Consider the following 26084-nt stretch of genomic DNA (forward strand, 5'->3'; position numbering starts at 1 on the left):
TAAAATTATAGTTCAAGTACTTTAGTATTTTTTATTATTAAAATTTTTTCAATCGTAAAATTCTGAGCCAATTATATATATTTTAGTATATATTTGACACCAGAATTTGATACAATTCAATGAATATATTTAAAAATGTGTATAATATACAGTATATTTAATATAATGTTTGAAATATCACGTCTCATAAAAAAATAGTAGCCAAATATTTTCATATACAATATGAATACAATAAGTTAATAATATACATCAAAGTTTATAACTCATTGAATTATCAAAACAATTCACACAAATATTTTTATAAAAAAACATTGTGATAGCTATTATTAACAATTATTATTAATAAAACTATCATTATATATACTTGTTGTTAAAAATATATATAAATATCAATTTAAACATATATTTACATTTTATATGTATACATATGTTTGACGGGTACGGGCAATTGGAAAAGGGGGGAACGGTATGTGTTGTGTGTGTGTGTGTGTAAAACAATAACTATGGTATGTATGGGTCATATATCTATTAGGATCGTGCGGTCGCACTCATTATGAAAACTCACGAACCATTTAAAAGGTTTTAATTTGAAGTGTATTATCTCACGAGCATATAATGGACTCAGTTATGCTCTCTCTCTCTCTCTCTCTCTCTCTCTCTCTCTCTCTCTCTCTCTCTCTCTCTCTCTCTCTCTCTCTCTCTCTCTCTCTCTCTCTCTGTAAATGTAATTGTATTTTGTTTTATATTTGTACGGTGTGTGTGTGTGTATTAAAACTTTTGTTATCGTTTTAAATTAGAGTTACTTTTCATTTACTTATAGTTTATTTATTTATTTTGTTGTTGTTTGTTGAACTAAAAAAAATCTCAATGAATATTTTTTGTTGTTATTTTAATTGTCGGTTTCTTATATATTGTAGTACCGAAAAGAAAAAACATTTATTTCATTATAATTTATATAAATAATTAATATGAATTGCTTATATAGATTTTAAAAATATTTTGATTGCAAATTATATAAATCGTGTATCAAATCAATAATATTTATAAATTTATTGTTAAAATATTTTTGTTGTTGATATTTTATAATAATATCTCACACATAAAGTTTTTTGATATACAGTACAGAATTTTAAATTATTTCTTTTTTTTAAAAAAATAGTTTACTAATTATTAAAACATTATAAACTTTTTTGTTGTTGGGAAATATTACAATTTATTAGATATTTTAATTTTTAGATATATGTATTAAGATAAGATTAAAATATAATATATTATTTTTTATATTATATTAATTATGATATCCTAACACAACGTGTTTGGCACCGCCTGATCACTGGTCTCTCTCTCTCTCAATGTCTGAGTAAATATAAAGACATTATCTTTGAATCTTCGGTAAACAAATCATAATCACTGAATGCATATGTTATTTAATGGATAATATCATTAGTACTGTATAATCAATATGTAAGGTACAGTAGATAACAGAATACATAACTTAAAAATAATATAACAAATAATAATTTTAGTAAAAAAAATTACAACAAAATTTATTTTTAAAAATTATTTAGCAAATATAGTCCATAATTAGTAAATGTAATGATCGACTAAAACTATTATTATTATTATTTAATAATAATTTGAATATTCATGTATTTATAATACTGTATAATCTTTAATAATTTTCATGTTTTATTTCAATAAAACTTTCAATAATTATAATAATTCATTATAAATATTTTGTAATGTTTTTAATATAATAATTTTATAGTAATTTTTAAATAGCAATAAATGTTATTTGATTGTTAAAAACAATGTTATAATAATATTATTACAATAAGTTTATAAAAAAATTTTTTATGTATGTATTGATTACGATCAATGAAAATTTTATAATTCCCAGAATAATAATATAAAAGTAATAATTTGTGTATTAATTATTAGTTTTATAAATGTTATTATAAATTATAATTAATTGAACATCTCGTGCGTAAAGAGGCCTTGGATTTATATTTTACTAATTATTGCCTAAAATACTGTTTATTATTATTATGTATCTAAAGATGATATTTTTTTAAAACTTAAAATGTTATAAAATTATATCTTAAAGTAAAACGGATATACATGTCTAATATAAAATATATATATATATATATAATATAATAACTATTAATAGATACTTTCAAATTGTATACTTTGATAATAATGATAATAGAAAACTAATTTACAATTTTTTTTAATAATATCAGCAAATAATGCTATATATCTATTAAACTTAATTTATTTATATATAAACCATTGACTTGTTGTGTATATAAGGTAACAATAAAAAAAACTTGAGGCAAAACACAATATATTGTGTATATACTGTACAGTAATATAAGTTGGCTTTTGATGTAATAATAAAGTTTGAGTAGATTTTTTAAATAAGTGAAAATACTTTGGTTATCACAACAAATCCATAACAATTAAACACCAATCCATGACAGGCGCTCATGTTTTGCGGTTTTTTATAAGTTATATATTTTATATATATATATTTCTTTACAATATAATATCTATATATTATATATTAAGACTCTGTGTGTGTAACTCCTATTTAATGTACCAAACAATCAATTATAAATATTTTGAATTTATTGGATGATTAAAATCCATGATAATAATATACCAGTAATGTACCAGAAAATAATAATAAATAATTAATTCAATTCAATTGTTATATTGTTATTGGTTATTTAATGTAATTTTTTCATTATTATTACTTTTTGTTTATTATTATTTTTATATTGTGTATAATAATAAAGTTATTAAAATTTATGAGCTCTTTTGTATGAGAAAAAAGAGATATTATACCATAAAAAATACTGTAAATCTTTTTTTTTTGTTGAATCAATTAATAATATAATAATAAATGTTTGTATATACGTATATATAAAGTTTACAATTGTGTACTTAATATAACAAATATAATAGATATGAATCTATTTTTTAAAATAGCAAATGTTTTTCTATGTTTATCTATTTTTTTCATATAAAAGTATTTATTAACAATATATAGTATGTTATATAAATAATTAAAATCAAACACCACTATAATCCTATAGATATGTAGTACTCCTATGTTTTTTATAATGTTTAGGAATACATAAAAATCATTTTATAATACAACAACAAAATTATTTTGTATATTAAAAAAATACTTATCCATACATAAGTTTCAAGCGGGCTTTCAATGAAATTATTGGTTATTATCATTACAGTGTGTAGTACTAACACACCATAACTATCTGTGGACAACAAACTAAGTACTGGCAAAATGAAAACAAAAAAAAAATAAATATTATTGAAAACATCGCTGGAGGTCTTAAGTATAGATAGATGGATATGAATACTATATATATATATATGACAAACAAGTGTATAGTGTATGTGTGTGTGTGTATGTCATAATACTTAATGACAGTTTAGCCGGTCATTACTGGCAACTTGAGTGCCCAGATAGTCACCAGCACTTCCCGGACTCATAGATTTATTTTGTTTTTTTTTTGTTAGTTTCATTTCATATGCTATGTCTCCTCCTTAATACTATTACTACTAACTAACTAATAGATATAAACATCGGTAGTATTTTGTTGTTTGTTTAATGAAATAAATAAATACTAAATTCATTCAAATACATTCATACCGTAAGCTAAAAACAATTAGCAAATAAAAGAAAAAACAATGTTTAACAACAATTAAAGATTATTATTTAGCAATAATATAGCTATAATAAATCAAGTGATAATATAATTTGTGTTTGTATTTGTTTTTTGTTTTACCATTTATTGGGTGCCGAGAGTTCAATCTAATAATAATTTTTTTTCACCCAAAATATTATTGCTTCTCAATGAATGAATTTAGAGATTTTAGAAATTTTTACGACTATTTTATTAAAATACCACTATTTTGCTGCCAATCTCCGTAACTGCTAATTGTCTACTAATGATAATTCAATGGGCAATAGTTAGCACACCAAATGAATAATGAAAATTATAACACAATTATATTAAAAATTATAATTCATCTGTTTTTTGATGCTCTGGGTGTTCCCCTCCCATACCCGACGACTCCCAGACCATCTAAGACTTTAACTATCGTAAGAAAAACTAATGAATATTTTTTTTGGTGGCATTTAATTCAATGTCTCCCATCTCTATAATAGTTTGTATGTATGTATGTGTGTGCACTCATTTGCCATCAATTAATGATTATATGATTAATTATTATTTTTTCCCGATATTATAAATATATATCAGTAGTCAATAATTATTGTACTTTATATATATATATATACTATAGGTTTATTATTATTAAAAAACATATCTTCACTACAATTGAGTTAAAGCACTAATTTGACGTTTATTTTTGTCGATAATTATTGTTTTATTGCTTATCTTCTTTCTCTCTCTCTCTCTCTCTCTCATTGATGTTATTATACAGTAGATGAAAAACATCAGTCTCTGGAATGTAGTTTCGGATCCAATGCGTCGGTGACGACCACACCATCAGAGAGAGAGAGAGAGAGAGAGAGAGAGAGAGAGAACTATTAGCTACCGTTTTGTTTGTCTATACTGTTAGACACGATATATCAATGATGAATGAAAAAAGTCTGAAAACGGATTTTATTTTTTGTTGTTTGTTGTAAACCGATAGTCAATAGTGTAGTGTAAATGTGTGTGTAATTAAAGCCCGTAACGTAATGTTTACAAATAGTATTATCGGTATCAGTAGATTGCATGTCATATATAAATATATATCAATAATTTAGTTTTTTTGTTATTAGGATTAAGTAATACCTTATTTGAAAACGACTTGTGCCGGTGCAAAGTTGACCGGTTCATCAATGGTGAGGGGGAGGGGAGTGGACTGTACGTGTGTCTGTTTAAGTTATATGTGTGTATATATCGTAAATTTTGTCACATTTGGACACAATATTTCACTGATAGTTTGATGGCCACCACTCTCACTACCACTACCTAAACCTCACTCCCATTTTTATATAACAATAATACATAATAAAAGCGACCATAAATTCGGACAAAACAATTGTAAACGACATCTGAATGACTATTCCGGCGAAAAATACGGTAACAATAAATGTCTTCAAAAAAAAACTTAAATAACTCGACATTTTTGGTCTTAATTTGAGTCTGAAATAGTTATATATATATATTGTTGTTCAAAGAAATTTAAATATCTGAATGACTTAACAAACTAGATATCAATTGACATCATATAAAACAATTTGTTTTTATTTTGTGTTAAAAAAAACTTTCTATAAAAGTTTGGAGTCTAAACAAAACAAAATCTAAACAAAAAAAAACTCATAATATTTTTATTATATTTGGATAACTGTTGATATAAGAGGATATAAAATCTCTGAATAAAATTTTTGCCGTTTTAAAAAAAACTGTTTAATCGTCAGTTGTTTATATATATAAAACAACAGAGATTATACAACAGACAGTATTAAAATAGTAGTTATTTTATTCAACAAAAAAAAATCACTGTTTTTATGACATAACAATTCATTCACAGACTATCTAAAAAATCAGATGGTATTTGACAACACAAAGACCTCAAGACCTATCGATAACTAAATGAGATTTATATGACTAACAAAACAAAAAAAACTTTCCGTTATGTTATAAAAACTATATAAAGTAAACATTTAATTTATAAGAGTATCTAATTTTTTTTCTATGTGTAATAAAAGGGTTTAAATTGTTAGTTACTTTAAGTACTAATAAAAAAAATTGTCGTTTTTTATCGTTTGCTTACACACATTGAACAAAATAAATCGAAAATAGTTTATTGTTTTTGATATACAGGATAATTGGATAATTGGTATGCAATGTACAGTATAAATGCCACAAACTATTTATATTTGCCACACGAATAGACACATAAAAATAAATTTTTCAACTAATAATAAATTATTTGGTCAACAATTTTGTGTGTTTCAAGCAATTCATACATACATATAAATAAACAACCAAAAAAAAAATGTCAAGTGTTTTGTCAACTATAATGAGGACATTAGTCTTTAACTTTTTTTTTGTTACTTTTTTGTTTTGTTTGGTGTGTGTGTGTGAGGTTTGGTCACCAATTTATTTGGTGACTATTATCACACATTCAGATCTATCGTTGACAATACTTGTCAGTCAATTGGTAAACACAATGTCGTCTCCTTATGTTTCAACAGAATTGCTATTTATTTTGAATTTCAATACACATATAAATCTTAAATTATCTCTAAATATATATAAATTACAAATTCAATTCAAAACAGTAGATTTTTTTTGTATGTAATACATACAATAGATTGTCGACAAGTATCTAATGTAATAGAAAATTATATAATTGTATAGTAAATTGAGTAAATTGATATATTAAATAAAAATATGTATATAAAATTATATTTTTTCCATTAAATCTATATTTGTATCAATTTATACCCTTGGCAACAAATTAGTTTCAATTAAATTTCAATAAACATTAAATAAAGTGATTTTTTTGTACAAATGAGATGCAATTTAAAGACACATTTAGTAAGCATTAGTTGTCATAATATTTGCTTTGATTGCTTTTACCGTACATTCCTATCATTATTATTATTATTACTTATTATGATTATTATTATAAGTTATATTTAACTAATTTGTTTTATCTTAAATAGTAAATGTTAGTTTTTAAAAAGCATATGTTATTTAATAATAATAATAATAATAATATTGATGTTAGTTTTTCATTTCGTATAAAATTCATAATCTATTATATTATTTAGTCTTTTATTGATATAAAACCATTTATAATATATATATATATGTATATAAATTATGTATATATATATATATATATATGAGCACCGGTTGCCTGTATTTACCTATAGGTTCTGTTAATAGGTATAAAACGTGAGAATAGGAACGCAAACCAATGGTCTCTAAACAAATCATATAAGAAATCATTATTAAAACGTGAGTTTAGTTAACCCAAAACCCCTATTATATATTGTATTTCAAAACTTACTGTATGTATATCTCAACGTATTATATAATATATTATAATATTTTTTTTATAATTCAAAAATATTTTTATTTATTTGTTTGTTTGTTGTAAGCACTTTAGTTATTTTTTTATATATGTATAATTTTCATACTAAAGCAAACAAACCACTGATACTATGTGATTATAATTTCCTAATAATTTTCACTGAGATTATTATATATAAATATTTTTATATATAATATAATCAAAATTAATATATTATAAATTATATGTTGAACTGTGCTTTTTAATCAAGTACTTAAAATAAAATTAATGTTTTATATTATATATATATAAAAATTTAAAATATTTTGCTTACAAAACACTTTATCGTTTATCTCAATGATCTTTAAATGATTAAAAAGTTTTGTTGTTTTTTGTGCTATTAATTACAATAACTTAAGTACAAAAATGCAAATATTATAATAATAATAAAATTAAATTTTCATAGTTATATTGTAATTTTAATTATAAAATTATTTTGCAATTTTTATCATTATAGCATTTAATAAATATTTGTAGTATATTTTAAATCAAAAATTATTATAATAAAGTAATTAAGTTATACAGTTCTCAATTTATTCAAAAAATTAATTTGCTGAATAAATTATAATAATAATAATTTATAATAAAATTTCTTAAATAAGCTAAAATTATCAAACATGTAGTTATTTTGGATATATATTTTATGATACAGTAAAACATTTAATTGAAAATTATAGATTTGAATCTTTATTTTATATATACAGTATTTATATACATATACAGGTAGTATATAAATTATATAAATATAAGATAAGGCAAATAATGCAATCAAAAACTTAACTACCGTTGTATTTATAAATAAAACATATAATATAATTGCCATCAAAGATGATGGGATTTGATATAGAAATGATATCATATTATATAAATTTATATATAAAAATAAATAATAGCGCTTTTAAAATTGACAAAATACACGCAATGTTAATGTTATCTCATATATTAAATGAATGAATTTCACATACATGTGTATGAATGAATCATATGTATTACACACACACACACACACACACATCCATATTCTGGAATCGCATATTTTTATGTGGATGAGAACGGGTAGAGTAGGTGCCCACAAACACAATGGTTTTTTGCATACCTTTTTTAATATCCCTCTCCCGTATAGACAATGGCAATGGTATGTAATGATTATTTCGGGCATAAATTGGTGGCATAAAAATGTTTGGTCACGAATCGGCTGACCAGTGACTCTCTCTCTCTCTCTCTCTCTCTCTCTCTCTCTCTCTCTCTCTCTCTCTCTCTAGGATTTGGTTGTGTTTTGAGAAATTGGTTCAAATTCACGCCCTTCTCATTAAGTGTTGGCAATGATTTCGGGCATCAAATCATGCCCTAAGCTATTATTGATGAGTGCATTCATTTAGTGAGACTTTTAAATAACACTATATAACAACAAATACTGTATATATCTATGATATAAGTTATATATAACTACAATAATGTAAGAAACAAAATGTAATTTCGATTTCATTTCGGACTCTAATATAACAACGATTACAACAAAAAATGTAATAATTTTTTTTGGCTAACAAAACACATTCCGATCTGTTTTTTCTTTCTTGGATTACAAAACACATCACTTATATAATTGATGTCTAATAGATATCATATAAGTATTATTATATATATATATTTAACTAAAAACTGGGAGACAGTAGTACTAAAAAAAATAATAAAACTGATTATTGTTTGCCCTTTTATTGCTGAGCTAATGGATAGTACTGTAAAAAAAATAATAATTTTCTAATACAATTGATGATAGATTTTTTGCAATGTTTTTTTTGGTACAATTTTTCATTACATATATGGGTTACTCTCTCTCTCTCTCTCTCTCTCTCTCTCTCTCTCTCTCTCTCTCTCTCTYTCTCTCTCTCTCTCTTACAATTCACCGATTGTTTTGTTTGTCTAATACATCTCAGATTTATTGTTTATTTTTGTACAGAAAAAAATGAATTATTGCTATTATTATTAGTATATACACACACTTATTGATATCAGATTATCTATTTTAGTGATAATCTATTTTGTTTAATGTTTTCAAATGAAAGAAAACAACATTTTTAACACACAAATATTATGGGGGAAAATAAACGAAAAAATATTATGACTTTAGATAATTAATCATATTTTTTGTGCTAATAAAAGACTACACACAAGCTTTCAAAATACATAAATTTATGACAAAAATGTTAAAATGTTTAACAAGAGCCACACATTGCACTGCACTTGACTTTTGAAAAAAAGATTGAATAATACGACAGTTTATTAGCCATAAAATTGCCTAAAAGGCCCTAATTTTTTGTTGAACACAAAATTAGAGACCAATTATCTTAGTGTCTGTTCATTGACTAAAATGATGGACAAAATTTATTGAGTAAGTAGTAGTAGTAGACGTAATACATCCAACACAGGTTGGAACAGCTATCATAGATGATGGTCAACAACTAGGAATAGGTATATGAGCTGCAGCTATTAGCTGCTCAATTATAGCTCATATACATTATCTAGGTATGGCAAGTGTGTGTGTGTGTGTGCCTTAATTGGTACTAATAAAGAGCTGGCATAGATGGTCATTGACGTGATGGGAGGGGTGGTACCCATGGCGTGATCATTAATATAAATGATTCAAATTGTTTTTTAAGACACTTTTTTTCTCTCCCTAACATATTAGCAAAAGCACAAAATAAAAATAATAATTTTTTTTTAAAAATAATAAAAATTATTACTGCATATTGTTTTGCCATTTAATTTCAACTGTATCAAACCATATACATGTATATATAATGTATAATTCAAAATTACATTTTACAGCGATAAAAAATCTGTATAAAAATGTGTTGTTTTTAATATCAAGTATTTATATGAGAAAATATCTACAGAAAAAATAATTTTTTTCGTTCAACGCTTTTCATTACAAATTGAATATCACGTTATTGTGTTTAGAGAAAACATTTTCAGTCAATTTCATTGAAATATTACAATTTCAAATATATATAAATAATTTATATATATATATATATTTATAATATTTTATATCTAAACTGTCTAATAATTTAATTATTTAAATTTTAAAGATATTAAAAACATTTTTATAAAATATACTAAAAAATGATTATATAATATATTTTTATTATTAAACTATATATAAATTATATATATATGATATAATATAAATTGCAATATGTATTTAATTATATTGTACAGGTAGACAAACATTGTCGTAATATAATTTTTTAAAATTTTATTATTATAGTATTATTTTTTTGTAAATCAAGTATATCATTGATGAAACAGTATTATATAGAATATTAGTACAGTATATACATGTATATAATAATAATTTTAATGTTATGGTTGAACGCATAATATGATGGCCTAAATAGCAATTAGAAAAGCATTTACACAGACGTCAGGACTACTGGTGCTTAAGGCATGATTAACACAGAAAAAGAGAGACCACTGTCGTCGTCGTCGACGTCGTATTCATCGACTTCTTCGACAAAATAAAATATAAAATAAAACGAAGATATGAGTGGTTGAGTTGAGACAAACATTAAAATTTGGTCAAAATTATGATATGCTCAACGTGTGTGACGAAAGTTATTGCAAAAAAGTTTTGTTAGATTTGATAAATTTGCATATTATTGATATCATATACAGTATATATATGTTTGTTATATTACAGTATGTGTGGTAGTAGTAGTAATGTAGAGAAATTGTTACCGTTTTGCAAATGATAACATATCACTCATCTCTCTCTATCTCTCTCTCTCTCTTTCTTTCTTTCTTTCACTCAATCACTCACTCATTTTCACTGTAGAAAACTAAATTTAAAAGTAAGTTTAACATCCATTACAACATTACGGGTCAGTTATAGGTAAAGCCGCATAATTACTGGGCAGTATTAGTGACTAAGTTTTAGACACAAGTTTGCAAATAGCAATGATAACCAGTTTTTTTTCTCATACAATAAAATAAATTTTTTGTGTGTGTTTGTAGTCAATGCTTACGGCAATTCAGTGCCAACAAAAAAAAATTGAGATAACTTTCACTAACTTTTTTTTGAGTGGACACAACATTATTCAAAAATAAAGGGCAGTTTATCTTTATATTATATGTATGTATGTATGTATGTATGTATGTATGTATGTGTGTATGTGTGTGTGTGTACGTATGAGTAGCCAAAAAACAACACTACAATAAATAAGCCGGACATTAGTCAGCCAGTCCAGTGCTACCCGTGTTTATCATTACGTTTTTTTACTTCACTACATATATCAGTTTATTTCATTTTGGCTCAACAAATATCTTAAGTAATAGCCAAAGTGAAAACCTATTAGATAAAGTGCCGCTTAGATAATATATATATATAAACTGAATAACAGCAGCACCGGTATGTACGTAATGAGCCGGTGCATAGGTAAAATCATTTGCAGCAGCCAACAGTTCATAGGATCTAATGGTAAGGCAATGGATACCATTAGCTTTAAGTGACTCTATTAATCCCGATATCACTATAAAAAAATTTTAAAAACTATACTCACTTTGACTGCTTTTCATCTTTAATTAGCACTGTTTTTTAGTATAATAAGTGCTTATAATTTGCCGACTTTTAGCAATTTATCAAAAAAACACAGCATTTTATTAGGTATTGCTTTACATTATTACTATGTTATACACTATATCAGATATATAAGCGCCCAAACAAATTAATCACATTTGTTGTCATAATAAATCAATTATAGCTGTTATTAAACATCATATAAATGTTATTTTTTTTATAATATAGTTTGTGTGGTGATAATTGATAATTATTTTTTAATCAATTTTAATGTTATGATATAAAAAATTATAAATTTTTATTATGTATTATATAAAGTTTGTAACGTATATACTATACTAAAAAAACTCCGATTACATTACATTTCAATTTAATCTTTTTTATTACTACTACTATTCATACTATTCATACTATAATTAAAATGTCTATTAGATTTATGCTAAATTATATTACATGAAGTAATTATTTTAAATATAATAATTTCATCAAAATGAAAAAATGCAATTTAAAATTAAGTATTGAAAATTTTTTATAGCAATTATATATGTATTCAGTGTATTAGAAATTTTCTCATAAATTGTAATAACAAATAATAATAATACTAAAAAATAATAAATATGATTATCTAAATGATAAATATAGACAAATAGGAGATCTAATTATTGATAGCTTTTAAAAAATACATGTTTAGTTAACAAATAATAAATATGATAAAATAATATACCAATGCTATGATTGCCAAACAATTTTAAAGTAGAGTATAGCAAATACATAGAGAAAAAACAAAACAAAATATAATAATAATAATAATCTTATTGAATGACTAACTAATATTTTGCTAACAACTAATTGATTGGCAAAAAAGATAGTAAGACTCGTTGAAAGCCCAAACTGGGTATGAGGTGGTAATACTGCACACAGAGATACCTGGGTTTGGTGAGGGACCACACCGTCATCATTGTTATAATGATAAGTTTTTTTTAAAGACAATATCTACTAATTGTATGCGTGTGTCACTCACGAAACCGTCATTTGGGATATAGGTATATGTGTTCAAACAAATAACAACAACTATAATACAACCAGGATCTTAATGAACGCACCGATAGCTATCCCATGAATATAACTTAGTATATCATATACAGTATAATGTTATATATACCGTACTGTAATAATTGTTTGGCCACACAATTAAATTATTAGAGACACAATTTTTCACTGATGGGAGACATACAGTACAGAGGTATACATACACTAATAAAAAAATATATTACATTTGCTTTAATATACCGGTAAAATATTATATATAACTAATATATTTAATATATGATTCATAATTATAAACAATACAATTTGCTTACAAAACGATATGTCGTGACTTATGGTTTTGGAGTAACTTTTGACTTCAAACTGATTCACGTTTTCACTATTGGTATTAACAATACAATATATACCACTATTATAACTGTACTCTTTTGAAGAGAGAGAGAAAAAAAATTTATAACAAACGGCTAATGATTATAGGGTTGTCTCCCATATCATCTCCCAAATCTCTGCCAGTTATTAGTAGTAGTATTGATATAAATATATCTATATATTTATAAATTACTGGTGGAATTAGTTATATACAGTATATATATATATTTGAGTCCAAAATTGCTAAATTAATATTTCAACATTTCGCTCACTTTTAAGATTTATATATATTAGTAAACTATATACCTGTATATATATATAAACTAAATGTCAAAAAACATAAAATACTGTTTTTCCAGTAGACTTTAAAAACACAGGTTATGTCTATCGGGTTTTCAGTTATTTATTTTTATTTTTTGCTAAACAACTGAAATCAGATATAATAGATAATCACATCTTTTTTGCCTTTATTTGAATTAAAAGACAATTTTTCAAAAATAATTGTTTTAACATTGATATGAATTACGTGTTTCTCAAATCAAATAATATATAACATTATGTGATTTTAAAACCTATAATTTCAGAGCAAACATTTTGTTTTGTTTCTCTGTACTGTAGTATATAAATATATTTCAAATATTAGATAATTTTTTCTCTAATTATATTTAATTAATTTGCTTTTAAATAAACGAGAGAATGTTGTTGTTATTGTTGTTGTTATTGTATAATATAATGTTTTTTCATGACTTTTGTTATACTATTTATAAGTTATAAAATAAAAACAAGTAATCATAAAAAATAAAGTTAATTCAACAAACATTGTTGTATAATATCATAATATCAAAAGTTAATTTTTGTGGTTAATATAATACTTTATTTTTTTCATATTAAATGATTATCTAAAAACATATTTAAAAAATACTCATCAAAATGAGTTAATACTTCATTTAGATAATAATAAAAATATCATTTGAGTCCCAATAATCTCAATTCAAAACCACAGCTGTTTTTAATATAAATATGATTTTTCAAAAAAATAAAAATAATTTTAAATTATATGAACAAAACGAAAATAGTGTAATACATAGTTTAAAATGCATTAATCTATAATTATATTATATTTTGTTTAATATAAAAGTTTATAATTAGAGAGTTAGATAGAAAATATTAAAGATAAGTATTGTTTTCAATGAATATTAAGTATCGAAAAAAATCATTAATATTAAGATAACAACAGGTAGTGGTGTTGTTGTTGTTGGCACAGACATCTCAAGAGAGAGAGAGAGAGAGAGAGAGAGAGAGAGAGAGAGAGATATGCAGTGCCGGTGAAGGTGTGCCTATCTGTGTAGCATTGGGTGCAATCCATGGCTAAGGAGTCGCGCTTTTCATGCTTCTGGTCATTCAAAACCATTGACATGTATTGATATTATACCGTATTATATAACACTAATTGTATCATATTTTTGTTTGCACACAAATTATAAATTATTCAAATTAGATAAATATATATATATATTAATATAAAACATGTCATTTATTGTACAAATTTACTGTATATTTATTTAAATCATGTATTTAAATGACAAATTATACGCCAAATCAATAGTAAAAACAATTTTTTAAATACTCTTATTGTGATATTGTTGCCAACAAATTGGGGTCAATATTAAAATAAATTCTAATTTTTGTTTCGTAGCTTAAAATACATTATTAGTATAAAAATAATAATTTACATAAAAACTTTATTAAAATGTAATTCATCATCTTTTATTTTGTTTTTTTTGGACAATCGATTAATTATCATAAATTCAAGCATAAAATTTAATGTATTAATAAAAATACCATTAAATTTCAGTAATAATAATAATAATACTGAATTGACATTTTATTCAAATTTAGTTGATATGTACAGTATATATAATTTTGATAGTGTCTACTAAATAAAAACAAAATATAATAATACATTATATTGTTATTTGACAAATTATTTAGTATTATTATTAAAATTATTTAATATAATAAAACTATTTATTTAATATAAACACCAATACGATACTAAAAAAAACTCATATATATATATATATATATATTAAAATGCTTATAAAATATTTGACTTGTTTGTTAGTTTGTTAAGTTATTTGTAAATTTTGTAATTATTTTATTTTTTACTTCAATATTTTTCAACATAAACTATGATATTATAGCCTTAACATAAATATTATATTAAGGATATCGTAGATATTTTAAATAATACATATAATTTTTATGCAAATATTTTTTGTTTAAACAATAAGGATCTGATATAATTAGAAAGTTATTTAGAGAATTCAACTAAAAAATCATCAATTAATACAACAACAAAAAACATGACTTTATTTATAATATATTATTTAAAATATTCATTTTTAAAAATATAGTCATTTAAAATATATTATATTTGTTTCTATTATATATATATTTAAAATACTGTAATAGTTGATAGAAAAATATGATAGGAAATCGTAGGAGAGTTTTATTTTATTTTGTCTCTAAATTATTAGCAATTATTGTTAAACTAAATTTGAATATTAAAATCCCATTTAAAACTATTGAAAAGTAATTATTGAAGTGAAATTATTAGTATATTATATCTTATATTTAAATTAATAATAATAATAATAATGTATGCAAACAATCGTTGATATAAGGATTCTCAGTGGAGGGTCTCTCCTCCAACACATAACACTAGACATTACAATATACTGTATATATATATATAGATATTTATAAACAAATATTATATTACATAATAGCTGTTTGGCAGTCATCTAATGGTTTTTTATGTTTTTTTGACACAAAAATACTATACAATATATTTATAAACTGAAACATCAAATTATGTTATCATACACGAGACAAGAGGTTGAAAACATAATTTTCACTTAAGACACTCATCAACAACAATAACAACACAAAAAATAACATTTAATTGTTGTTTTAAGCCAACAAAATATATGTCCACAAAAAAGTTTGTGTTTTAAACATCATCTTATATATCATGTATGAGGGGTAGAGCTCATAGAGAGAGATAATTGACTCTAATAACGTATTTTTGACTATCGATTATATAATATAATATATATCGACAATTTTAGCCATAAAAATATCATCTCTCTCTCTCTCTCTCTCTCTCTCTCTCTCTCTCTTTCTCTCTCTTGGAAATATCTAAGTTTTCCAAGACCTCCATATCAACTGAGTCGGCAAAATAGATAGTTAAATGAATTATTACATGAATTAAAAACAATTTATTGATATAAACACCAAATAAGTAATGTGTGTAATAGACATTAGAAAAAATATGTTAGACTTTAATCAATGATTGACTTATAATAAAAATATTTCTAATTTTTTCGTTTAGCTATCGCTGGCTCAGACCTAACCTAAGGGTCTCCCCCATCGAAATGTTCGGACCCGACGACTGACTATTCTAATATAATTGCATATTTGCTAACATCCCGAGGCATAAGCGCTTTGTTATGATGCCATCCACTGTCTCTATCTGTGCGCTAATAACTTTTGATATAAATATCGGCAAAACATCTCTTATTTTAGTTTCTTTCAAAATTAAAAAACATTTTAAGACAATTAATCTGCTATTGTGTCTCTTATATACTGTATATTTAATTGGATTTACTCTCGTGTCGCACACGCGACCAATGTTTTTGCTATTAGTTAGCTATATATATATAAATAATAAAATTATGTCATTTCAAATAAAACTTATCAATATTATCTATACAACCAATACATAAAACAATTGATAGTAATAATTGGTAATTTTATAAATACCTAGAAAATTTTAACCAATTTTTTTATTACCAAGTAGACATTATCATACATAATATCTAAATACTACTGAAATCTATTTACTAATCTATATAATAATTGTATAATAACTGCTACTACTAACTAAACTATATATTATTTTTAAAAATTATATATACATATAAACTATAGAATATTGTTTTAAAAGTGCATTTAATTTGCAATAATTATGGAAACCCTTTAATCATAGTTTTTTGGGGTGAAGATAAAACTGAAAATAGTAGTCAATGACTGGTTTACCACAAAAATTAAAGATAATCACAGAGTTTTAGGCAATAGATTATCATTTTTTTATTTAAAAAAGTTAATATTTTAGGCAAATTTTATTTTTTTAAATCATAACCCCACGTAGTTATATATAAAGTAGTATTGTTATTGAATAAAAGCAACAATTTTTAAACTGAAAACTAAAAAAAACTCAGTGATATTTTTTGGGACTCAAATAGCTAGTAGTTACATAATATTATATTACTACTAATAATAATAATACTGTAACAATAATATAGTAATATTTAAATTTGTCTATACTTTTTTTGTTACTTAAATATTATGCAATGAAATGCAAAATTATCACAATATTATGCAAAGTAAATGCTATTTAATTGCTCGGACGGGGGCTTAAGCCACGTCCAGATAATTTTGTTATGACTTTGTTTTAGTTAAACAATTTCCTTATATTTATATACAGTATTTTTTTATCTAAAAATTATTCATAATATTGTAAACGACAGTCTATTGATAACTAACTTATTATTAGTATTATTATTATTATATAACGGTCTTATTTTAAGTTATAAGCACCCATTTTTTGGTATTGTGAAAAAAACTTGTAATAAACAAAATTTCTGGTGAATAACAATATTAATAATACAAATATATTATTAGAGTATATAACTGTATATAACTACACAAACAATTTATATATCAATATATCCTTATCAGATATAATCTGTTTTAATTTTTTGTTACTTATGTAGATATAGTTTAATTAAAAACTTTTTTTTTTAAAAAATATTAACTTATAAATATACTATAGTAAAAAGTTTAATAAGAATATTTAATTTTAAAATATTAGATTAATAATATTATACAATTATTAAAAATATGTCAATTTAAAATAAAATATACAAAAAGTTAAAATTTTTATTATATCTATTAAAATAATTGTATAAATATTGTAAAGAAAAACTTTAATTAATTATTAGGTCTCTCTCGCTCTCTCTCTCTCTCTCTCTCTCTCTCTCTCTCTCTCTCTCTCTCTCTGTCGGACGTTTAGGTCTAAGCTCTTAAATAACTTATCACTAAAATATATGATTATTATTATTATTTATTTTTTTTGTTGTAAATTAACGAAACCAATGACACCAACCATTTTGCATAACCTCAAACCATTAACCTCTCAATAGATATACAGTATATATATATATATATACACAAACACATAGTTAATATGGGGTTTTCTGGTGTTAACTATTTACCGAAACACAAAAAAAATTACTTAAAAAATACAAACTAAATAACAGTGCGATCCTCTAATTTTTGGTGCAATTATTTGGTTATAATATATATGTTTTGCGTTTTTAACACTTATAAGCCGTCAAAGCCGTAAATTTTTACAGCTGTGTGTAGACAACAGTGTGAAAACAATAATAGGTATCAATAATATATTATATATAAATTTCAATATTATTAGCTCACAAGTCATTTATTAAGACAAATATTTTCCGTAAATCAACAATTGTTTGACAACTAAATTGCTAAGTAATAAAATATTATAACATTTATATATAATATTTTTGTGTTTCGGACAACAAATATGTACATCAAATGTAAATATTTTTACTGCAAATATAATAAATAGTTGAGGTTTTTTAAAACAAAATATTAAACTATTATATATATTATATGAAATCTCATTTAAATGACTTCAATGGTTATATCACATAACATCTCATTATAAGCACTCGTATATCGGTCTCTTGTCTCAAATCCTACTATGCTTTTAGGGGTATACCTAATAGGCTATAACATTAGCCTTAAGGAAATACATTGATTTTTTTAGTTATATTGTAGTTGTTGTTAATAAAGTTAAACCACAAATATATGTTATAACAACTATAAGTATTAATATAATGTATTTCATTAAATTTTTGTTTATTAATCAAATTTCATGATCAATATCACACATTAGCTTTCATAACACAAAAAAAACAATACTAAATAATAAATATTTCATTAATTAATCATTTATTTTATTAACAAATAATTATTATTATTATTAAAATAGTCTACAATAAAAACATTTTGCAGATATTTAGTCTTAAGAAATGTTTTTATTATCAAATCAATTATTTATGGTTTCGATAATTTTTTTATCAGTTATTAATAAAATATTTACAATATTTTACACATTATTTTTATAATATATACATTTTTTTCACGAGTGACCCAATAATATAATTATAACATAAAGTTTTGTTTTTTAATATCTAAAAAATAACTTTTGGTTAAATATAGTGGAAATTCAAAATCATTATCTATTGATTTTCAACAAAATTTTTAAAAAAATATATACCGTACTTATAATAATTTTATAACTAATTGACTCTAATAACGTATTTTTGACTATTGATTAAATAATATAATATATATCGACAATTTTAGCCATAAAAATATCTTACGGTAATTATAAACTACTTTATAATAATAAATGTTAACAACAAAAATGTTGGTCACTATAGCCTGCGATGCGCTCAAGTATATCAACAATATGTTGTCTATCAATGGGATCAACAAAATCATATCCAATGCCGTTGTTGTCAATATCAACATATTTTATGGCAACTGTTGGTCTCTTAGTTGTCAAGTCTTGGAAATATTTGATCGGAAATTCATAAAAAGAAAAGTAAAACCGAGTACTTCTCAGTAATAATGAAAACATTCGGTGATCGGCTTTAATTAGTTTTGCATTATTAGCGGCCGCAACCATTGTCTTCATATGTGTCTATAAGTCAAACAACAATATCAAATGTTAACTAAATGTTTATAAATACTAAACGTTATAAATATATATATCATTTACTTGACGTTTGTCTGCCAATAGCGATGTCCATCCAGTTTTACATTCGATGACCATTTTAAACAAATCATTTTGTTTGACCACTCGATCGGGAAATGATGACTTTGTTTGACCTTTTTCTTCATAATATAGCGATGGCTTCATAAACATATCAAACGGATCATAAATGAATGGCGTCTGTCTATTATCAAACAATTCCATAACAAGATCTTGGACTAAGTTTTCATATTTCTTGGATTCTTCCGCTTTCTTCACAAATCGTTTGTCTTTAATCAATAGTCTATTAAGTCTTTTGACAACTTTTTGTAATCCTTTATGAGTGCAATCACTTAAACTACCCGTTTGTCGATCAGTATATTTCAATCCATTTATAAGAATCGATTCAAACGAATGCTTTCCTTTAGTATCTGATTAGTTAAAACAGAAAATATTAAATTTTAACATAAATTTAGATTTAAATCTATATTTTTAAAAATTACAAACATAAACACACAATTAGTTTAAATAATTGCGACAATCTATAGAGTCTTGTCAGTTGAATATACATTTAGACACAAAACACAACTCACTATCACTTAATTTGTAAAACAATTGCTTTAAATATGGTTTAAACAAAAAGTTGTGAATGTCTTGTAACTCGTATTAGGTTACCTTTGAGGTCGACATACAATTGTATTAAACTGAATCTCATTTTTCAATCAATCACTATAACAGTATACAGATAGACACCAACTATGTTTGCTAACAACACTGACAGTTCTAACACACACACACACACACACACACACACACACACACACACACACACACACACACACACACACACACACACACACACACACACACACACACACACACACACACCTGTACTGTCAAAACGTATGTCATGTTTGACAAAATTGTGTAGTTTGTAGTCCTCTTCGCTAACGTATTTGGTGTCCATTAGTTGGAGACGAAACCACTCGTCTTCATCTATATATACAAACAATTGTTAGTTCAATAGTCATCACAACAACAATGACCACTACATACCAGTTCCGTAAATATTAAATGTGTAATACATATCATCGATGAATGTCTTGTAGTCATATGTCCGCAATTCGGGTCTCAATTTGTTATCACTTTCGAGAAATCGTCCGAAATGTTCAGTCAGTGTTCGTTTGTCGACATATTTGGGCACAAATGACATACATTTGTTGTTCTGAAGAAACAGATTGCGAAACAACGCATTCCTCAGGAATGCCATCGTTTGGCCATAAAAACGGACAGTCAGACAAAGTATTGTATAAATCAGTCAACAATTCTTCAGTTTGTTTTGATGTCAATTATATCTTCAGTTCGTGTGTTGTGTTGAGTAAACGTACAGAAAAGCCGATACTCTTGTAACCAATGGATGTGTGATATCAACTGATATATTAAGTAATAGATTGTTACAAATGTTTTACAAATCAAGACCATTGTCTTACCTCAGATGATAATCGGGTGACAATAACAACTCAATCAGTGATCAACTGTTATGTGATATCAACACAACAAAAGTGTCGCACAATTTGTAAACAAATATATGTATTGTTTGTCTAAAATATTAACTAATTGTTTGATTGAATGATACAAATATTCATTGAATTAATCCAATTATAAATGACAACAATATTTAGTGATTTAAAACAATACAATTGAAACCAAATTCGTAATAAAATACTTAAATTAAGTTTATTTTATAAACATTTACATCACGTGACTATTAATATCAAATAACAATCATGTATTCAAACAAACAGTACGACTAATATATGTTTTATTAATAGACAATACAATACTTAATAAATAATTTAATATTAAAAACAAATTAAGAAAATATTTTCTAATAAATTTATTTAAATTAAAAAACATTTATCATTTTTTATTAAATATACATTTTATTAATTAAATTAATTATTTTAAACATTATTGTAGTTTAATTCCAATAGACGTTACATTGTTTATAAAAACAAATTTGTTTATCATCTGGTATTACACCCGAAAATCATATAATTATTACAAAATTAATTTAATAATCTAATACTTATGTTTAAAAGTGTTATTTTAGTATAAGTACAGGTAATATAAATATATATAATAATAATACAGATCAACACTTATATTGACTCTCGAGGATGGTATACAACATAGGATATATCTTGGCTTATCTTTGAAAGTGTTGAACAAAGTGTTTAAAACACTTGAAGTACCTGTTGGTCATGACGTATAACCATTGTTTCCGAGTCTATCGGGCTATCATTTTATCTGAAAACAAAACCAACAAAAAAATCAGTTATTAAACAATACTTGAAGACATTATCTCATTTAACACAATGTATTGAATTAACAAAATAATAATCAATTGTATTGACTCTCGAGGATGGCATCACAATAATTGGTAATTTATTGGCACCGAAGGCATAAGTCAACAAAATTTGGTTTTAATATACCTCTTAAAAGCATTCACACAATGATCACAAAGACATCAATGGGTGTCAAGAATAGAGGTTTTTAAGGATAAACACTACAAGATATCACTTCAGGATATTCAGATATCTAATTACCTTCAAAGACTTCAAATGGCGTCCAACGACAACAAAATCCACGACTTGTATCCCAATACCATTCACCATTCCATCATCTGGTCATCAAAATGACTGATGTTATCCACTGTTGTTTAAACACTTGAAGTACCTGTTGGTGATAACAGATAACCATTGTTTCCAACGAGTCTATAGGGATATCATTTTATCTGAAAACAAAACCAACGACAAAAAATCAGTTATTAAACAATATTAGAAGACATTATCTCATTTCATCACAAAAAATAATAATCAATTGTATTGACTCTCGAGGATGGCATCACAATAATTGATAATTTATTGGCACCGAAGGCATAAGTCAACAAAATTTGGTTTTAATATACCTCTGAAAAGCATTCACACAATGATCACAAAGACATCAATGGGTGTCAAGAATAGAGGTTTTTAAGGGAAAAATACAAACAAGATATCACTTCCTGATATCCAGTTATCTTCAACACAATTACCTTCAAAGACATATCAAATGGCGACCAACGACACCAAAATCCACGACTCGTATCCCAATACCACACACCAGTCCATCATCAGTGGTAACCATCACTTATAAATGGTTCCATCATCTGGTCATCCAAATGATTGTTGTTATTAACTTATTAATACCATTCATGCGATTGACTAATCAATATATTTGAAAACATCTCAAATTATTTTAATTAAATATCATTTAAATTGGGATCAAATCAATCGCTTACCTCATAGTCACAAACACGTGGAGTCAATGAACACACTGTGTATTATATGTGTGCTGTAAATGCTTTATCATTGCTATTGAAATGTATTACTTTATTAAATAATTACTGTTCATAAAGTAATCGCTTTATAACTATACTGTACTGTAATTTAGGCACTATTTAGCATTAGTAACGCTATACATAAAATTTTACTAAAATAGTACCAAATCGTCATGTTATTAACCAATAATTAATTAATTAATTAATTTTACTGTTTAAATAACTTAATTAATTAGTCAATTGATTATTAATTAATAATAAAAATGAAATTTAATCTATAAATACAGATTAATACAAATATTTTATATAATATATTATATTTAGGTATAAAAAATAATTAATTTTATTGGTTTTTACACATAAAATCAAACGTAATGTATGACTGAATTGTTATATACTTTACATACATTTATTTTGGCGCAAATCAGACGACAAATAAAAGAAAACTTTTAGTTTTTATTATTATTTTTCAGACAAACTATTGTTTATTTGTACCGCAAAACAGTTGATTAAATCTCAATAATTATGGACAAAGAGGACGACCAACAAGTTATGGATGTGTCCGACGACGATGCAAATGAACTGAACGCCAGTCACAGCTCATCTCAATTGAATCAAAGTATGAAAAGTGTTGCCGAAGATAACGATGACGACAATGAAAACATGAATAACAGTATAGAAGATAATGATGGCGACGACGATGACGACAACGATGATGACGAAGACATGGATAATATGAATAGCAGTCTCAATGATAGTCTTGTCAGTAATACCAGTGTTGGCAGCGATAATCAAGAGAAGAGTAGCGGTGGTAATAGTCTTACAAATAGCGCAGTGAAGAGAGCAAAGAAGCGCAAGAAGATGACACCGTTGGAGAAGAAACGATGGCTAGAAAAGAGAGAATCAGAGAAACAGGAGAGACTTAAAGCGAAATTATTGGAGAAAGAAAAGAGAGCTCAAGAAAGACGGGATCTTTTGGAAAAACAAAGACAAGAGAAACAACAGAAGTTGGATTTGGAAAAGGAAAAGAAGGATAAAGAACGACAAGAGAAGGACGCAGAAAGACAACGGATTAAAGAGGAAAAAGAGGCGGAAAAACAACGAATCAAAGAACAGCAAGAATTAGAAAAACAAAAGATTAAAGAAGAAAAAGAAGTGGAAAAACAACAGAAATTAAAGGAAAAAGAAGATAAACTCAAAGAAAAGGAGGAAAAGATAAAAGAGAAAGAATTGGAAAAACAGAAGAAACAAGAGTACGGTTTTTTGGCAATTGTTTTATTTTTGTGGCAAATTTGCTGTAATTTTATTTTATTTTTTTATTTGTAATTTACAGAGAAAAGCAAAAAGCATCTGAAGAGGAGCTGAAGAAAACTGAAAAACAGCGACAATTGTTATCAAATTTTTTCTCTAAAACTCCAAAGTCTGCAAATACTTCTCTAAATAAAGAGGAAATCGAAGTTATATATTGCGGTCGATTTCTTCCCTTTCATTTGGGCGCCAATCAAACTCTAGCACCAGTAGTCTCGGAGTTCGCCAAAAATCGGTTCAATCAACAGGCGTTAGACCAGTGGATGAAAAGTCAGGAAACAAATAATTTATATTTCAATAACTTGAAGAGTGATACCTATAAACCATTTCGATGTAATCGACGCGAAAAGATCGAACCAGAAATTATCATTGAGAGCAGTGTTAACAACAACAGTGATGGCAACGATGATGATAACGAATCCAAGAGATATCGTGTTAAGCACTTACAGTTTCACTCGAATGTTAGGCCACCCTATAGGGGAACCTATAGCAAGAAAAGTAGTGTCATTAAACCAAGAAATCCATTTACTAAAGACATCGATTTGTTTGATTACGAACTGGAAAGTGATGAAGAATGGGATGAAGGAGGACCGGGAGAGTCGCTCAACGGTTCCGATTCGGAAGGATCGGTCAAAGATGACTATGAAATTGATAACGAATTTTTTGTACCGCACGGCTATCTATCTGAAGATGAAAACGACGAAAATGAAGAACAAGTTAATGGAGGAGTGATTGGTGGCGTCGGCGGCGGCGAAGATGTCGAAATGAGTGACACGAAAGATAGTAAATCGCGTCCATTGCTTAAGGAACAGGTGCTGATGGCTGAACGCAACCGATCTTTTTCGAGAACATTGAATCCAGTAGTTATCGGTTGTATTTGGGAATCAAATGCCGACAATAATAATCAGAAATCAGTTGATATTTTGTATGCCTGTCGACGAATTGCACTTCAAACCAAATAATTTGATTTTTTTTAATTACCGTAATTTTTTTAATTTGAAATCATTGAAACAAAATGATTTGTATATATAAATAATTTACTCTCACTATTGAAAATTAATAGTTTTATAAACCATAAAATTATTGGAGATATTTGTTTTATAATTATTATAATAATTTTATTGCATTGCATACTACTATTGTATTTACTGTATTTATAAGTTAATGTTAGTTTTATTTATCAATAAAATAATTATTAGAAATAAATATTTTTTTTAAAAATAAATAATTAACTGTAATTAGAAATATTAAATAATTTAAATGATTTTTAATAATAATATTTTTGTTATGTTTTTATTTTAACACAAAACTGGCGCCACTTGTGGTCTCCAATCAAACAATAGCTTACAATA

General features: G+C 25.1%; 2 protein-coding genes and 1 long non-coding RNA gene across 3 annotated transcripts; 1 reads left to right on the forward strand and 2 right to left on the reverse strand.

Annotated features, from left to right (window-relative positions):
• Positions 1-19616: 19616 nt before the first annotated feature.
• LOC128957664 (uncharacterized) lies at positions 19617-21708 on the reverse strand. Its single transcript, XM_054303469.1, has 5 exons — positions 21536-21708; positions 21102-21476; positions 20934-21041; positions 20073-20476; positions 19617-19994 (listed from the first exon to the last, which is right to left on the reverse strand). Exons 2-5 carry the CDS (start codon positions 21313-21315, stop codon positions 19704-19706), a joined length of 1017 nt encoding a protein of 338 aa, XP_054159444.1. The 5' UTR covers positions 21316-21476; positions 21536-21708; the 3' UTR covers positions 19617-19703.
• Positions 21709-22180: 472 nt separating this feature from the next.
• LOC128957671 (uncharacterized) lies at positions 22181-23445 on the reverse strand. The gene is made up of 4 exons (XR_008484549.1): positions 23386-23445; positions 23140-23308; positions 22655-22842; positions 22181-22355 (listed from the first exon to the last, which is right to left on the reverse strand). It is a non-coding gene; the product is annotated as an uncharacterized LOC128957671 (long non-coding RNA).
• Positions 23446-23867: 422 nt separating this feature from the next.
• LOC128957660 (chromatin assembly factor 1 subunit A-like) lies at positions 23868-25711 on the forward strand. The gene is made up of 2 exons (XM_054303465.1): positions 23868-24677; positions 24758-25711. The coding sequence occupies exons 1-2, from the start codon at positions 23950-23952 to the stop codon at positions 25692-25694; spliced, it is 1665 nt and encodes a 554-aa protein (XP_054159440.1). The 5' UTR covers positions 23868-23949; the 3' UTR covers positions 25695-25711.
• Positions 25712-26084: the final 373 nt, after the last annotated feature.

The sequence above is a fragment of the Oppia nitens genome, unplaced genomic scaffold, assembly GCF_028296485.1.
Source record: "Oppia nitens isolate AA-2021 unplaced genomic scaffold, nextdenovo-longstitch-racon4-pilon3 scaffold3_pilon_pilon_pilon, whole genome shotgun sequence".
In the NCBI taxonomy this organism is placed as follows: Eukaryota; Metazoa; Arthropoda; class Arachnida; order Sarcoptiformes; family Oppiidae; genus Oppia; species Oppia nitens.

Bases quoted from the DNA above. Each gene is read 5' to 3' on its own strand.
- LOC128957660 (XM_054303465.1), top strand. From the start codon at position 23,950: ATGGACAAAGAGGACGACCAACAAGTTATGGATGTGTCCGACGACGAT. The intron at 24,678-24,757 runs GTACGGTTTTTT...TGTAATTTACAG, and splicing joins GAAAAACAGAAGAAACAAGA to AGAAAAGCAAAAAGCATCTG.
- LOC128957664 (XM_054303469.1), bottom strand. From the start codon at position 21,315: ATGGCATTCCTGAGGAATGCGTTGTTTCGCAATCTGTTTCTTCAGAAC. The intron at 21,042-21,101 runs GTATGTAGTGGT...TTGTATATATAG, and splicing joins ATTTAATATTTACGGAACTG to ATGAAGACGAGTGGTTTCGT. The intron at 20,477-20,933 runs GTGTGTGTGTGT...TTAACTAATCAG, and splicing joins CATACGTTTTGACAGTACAG to ATACTAAAGGAAAGCATTCG.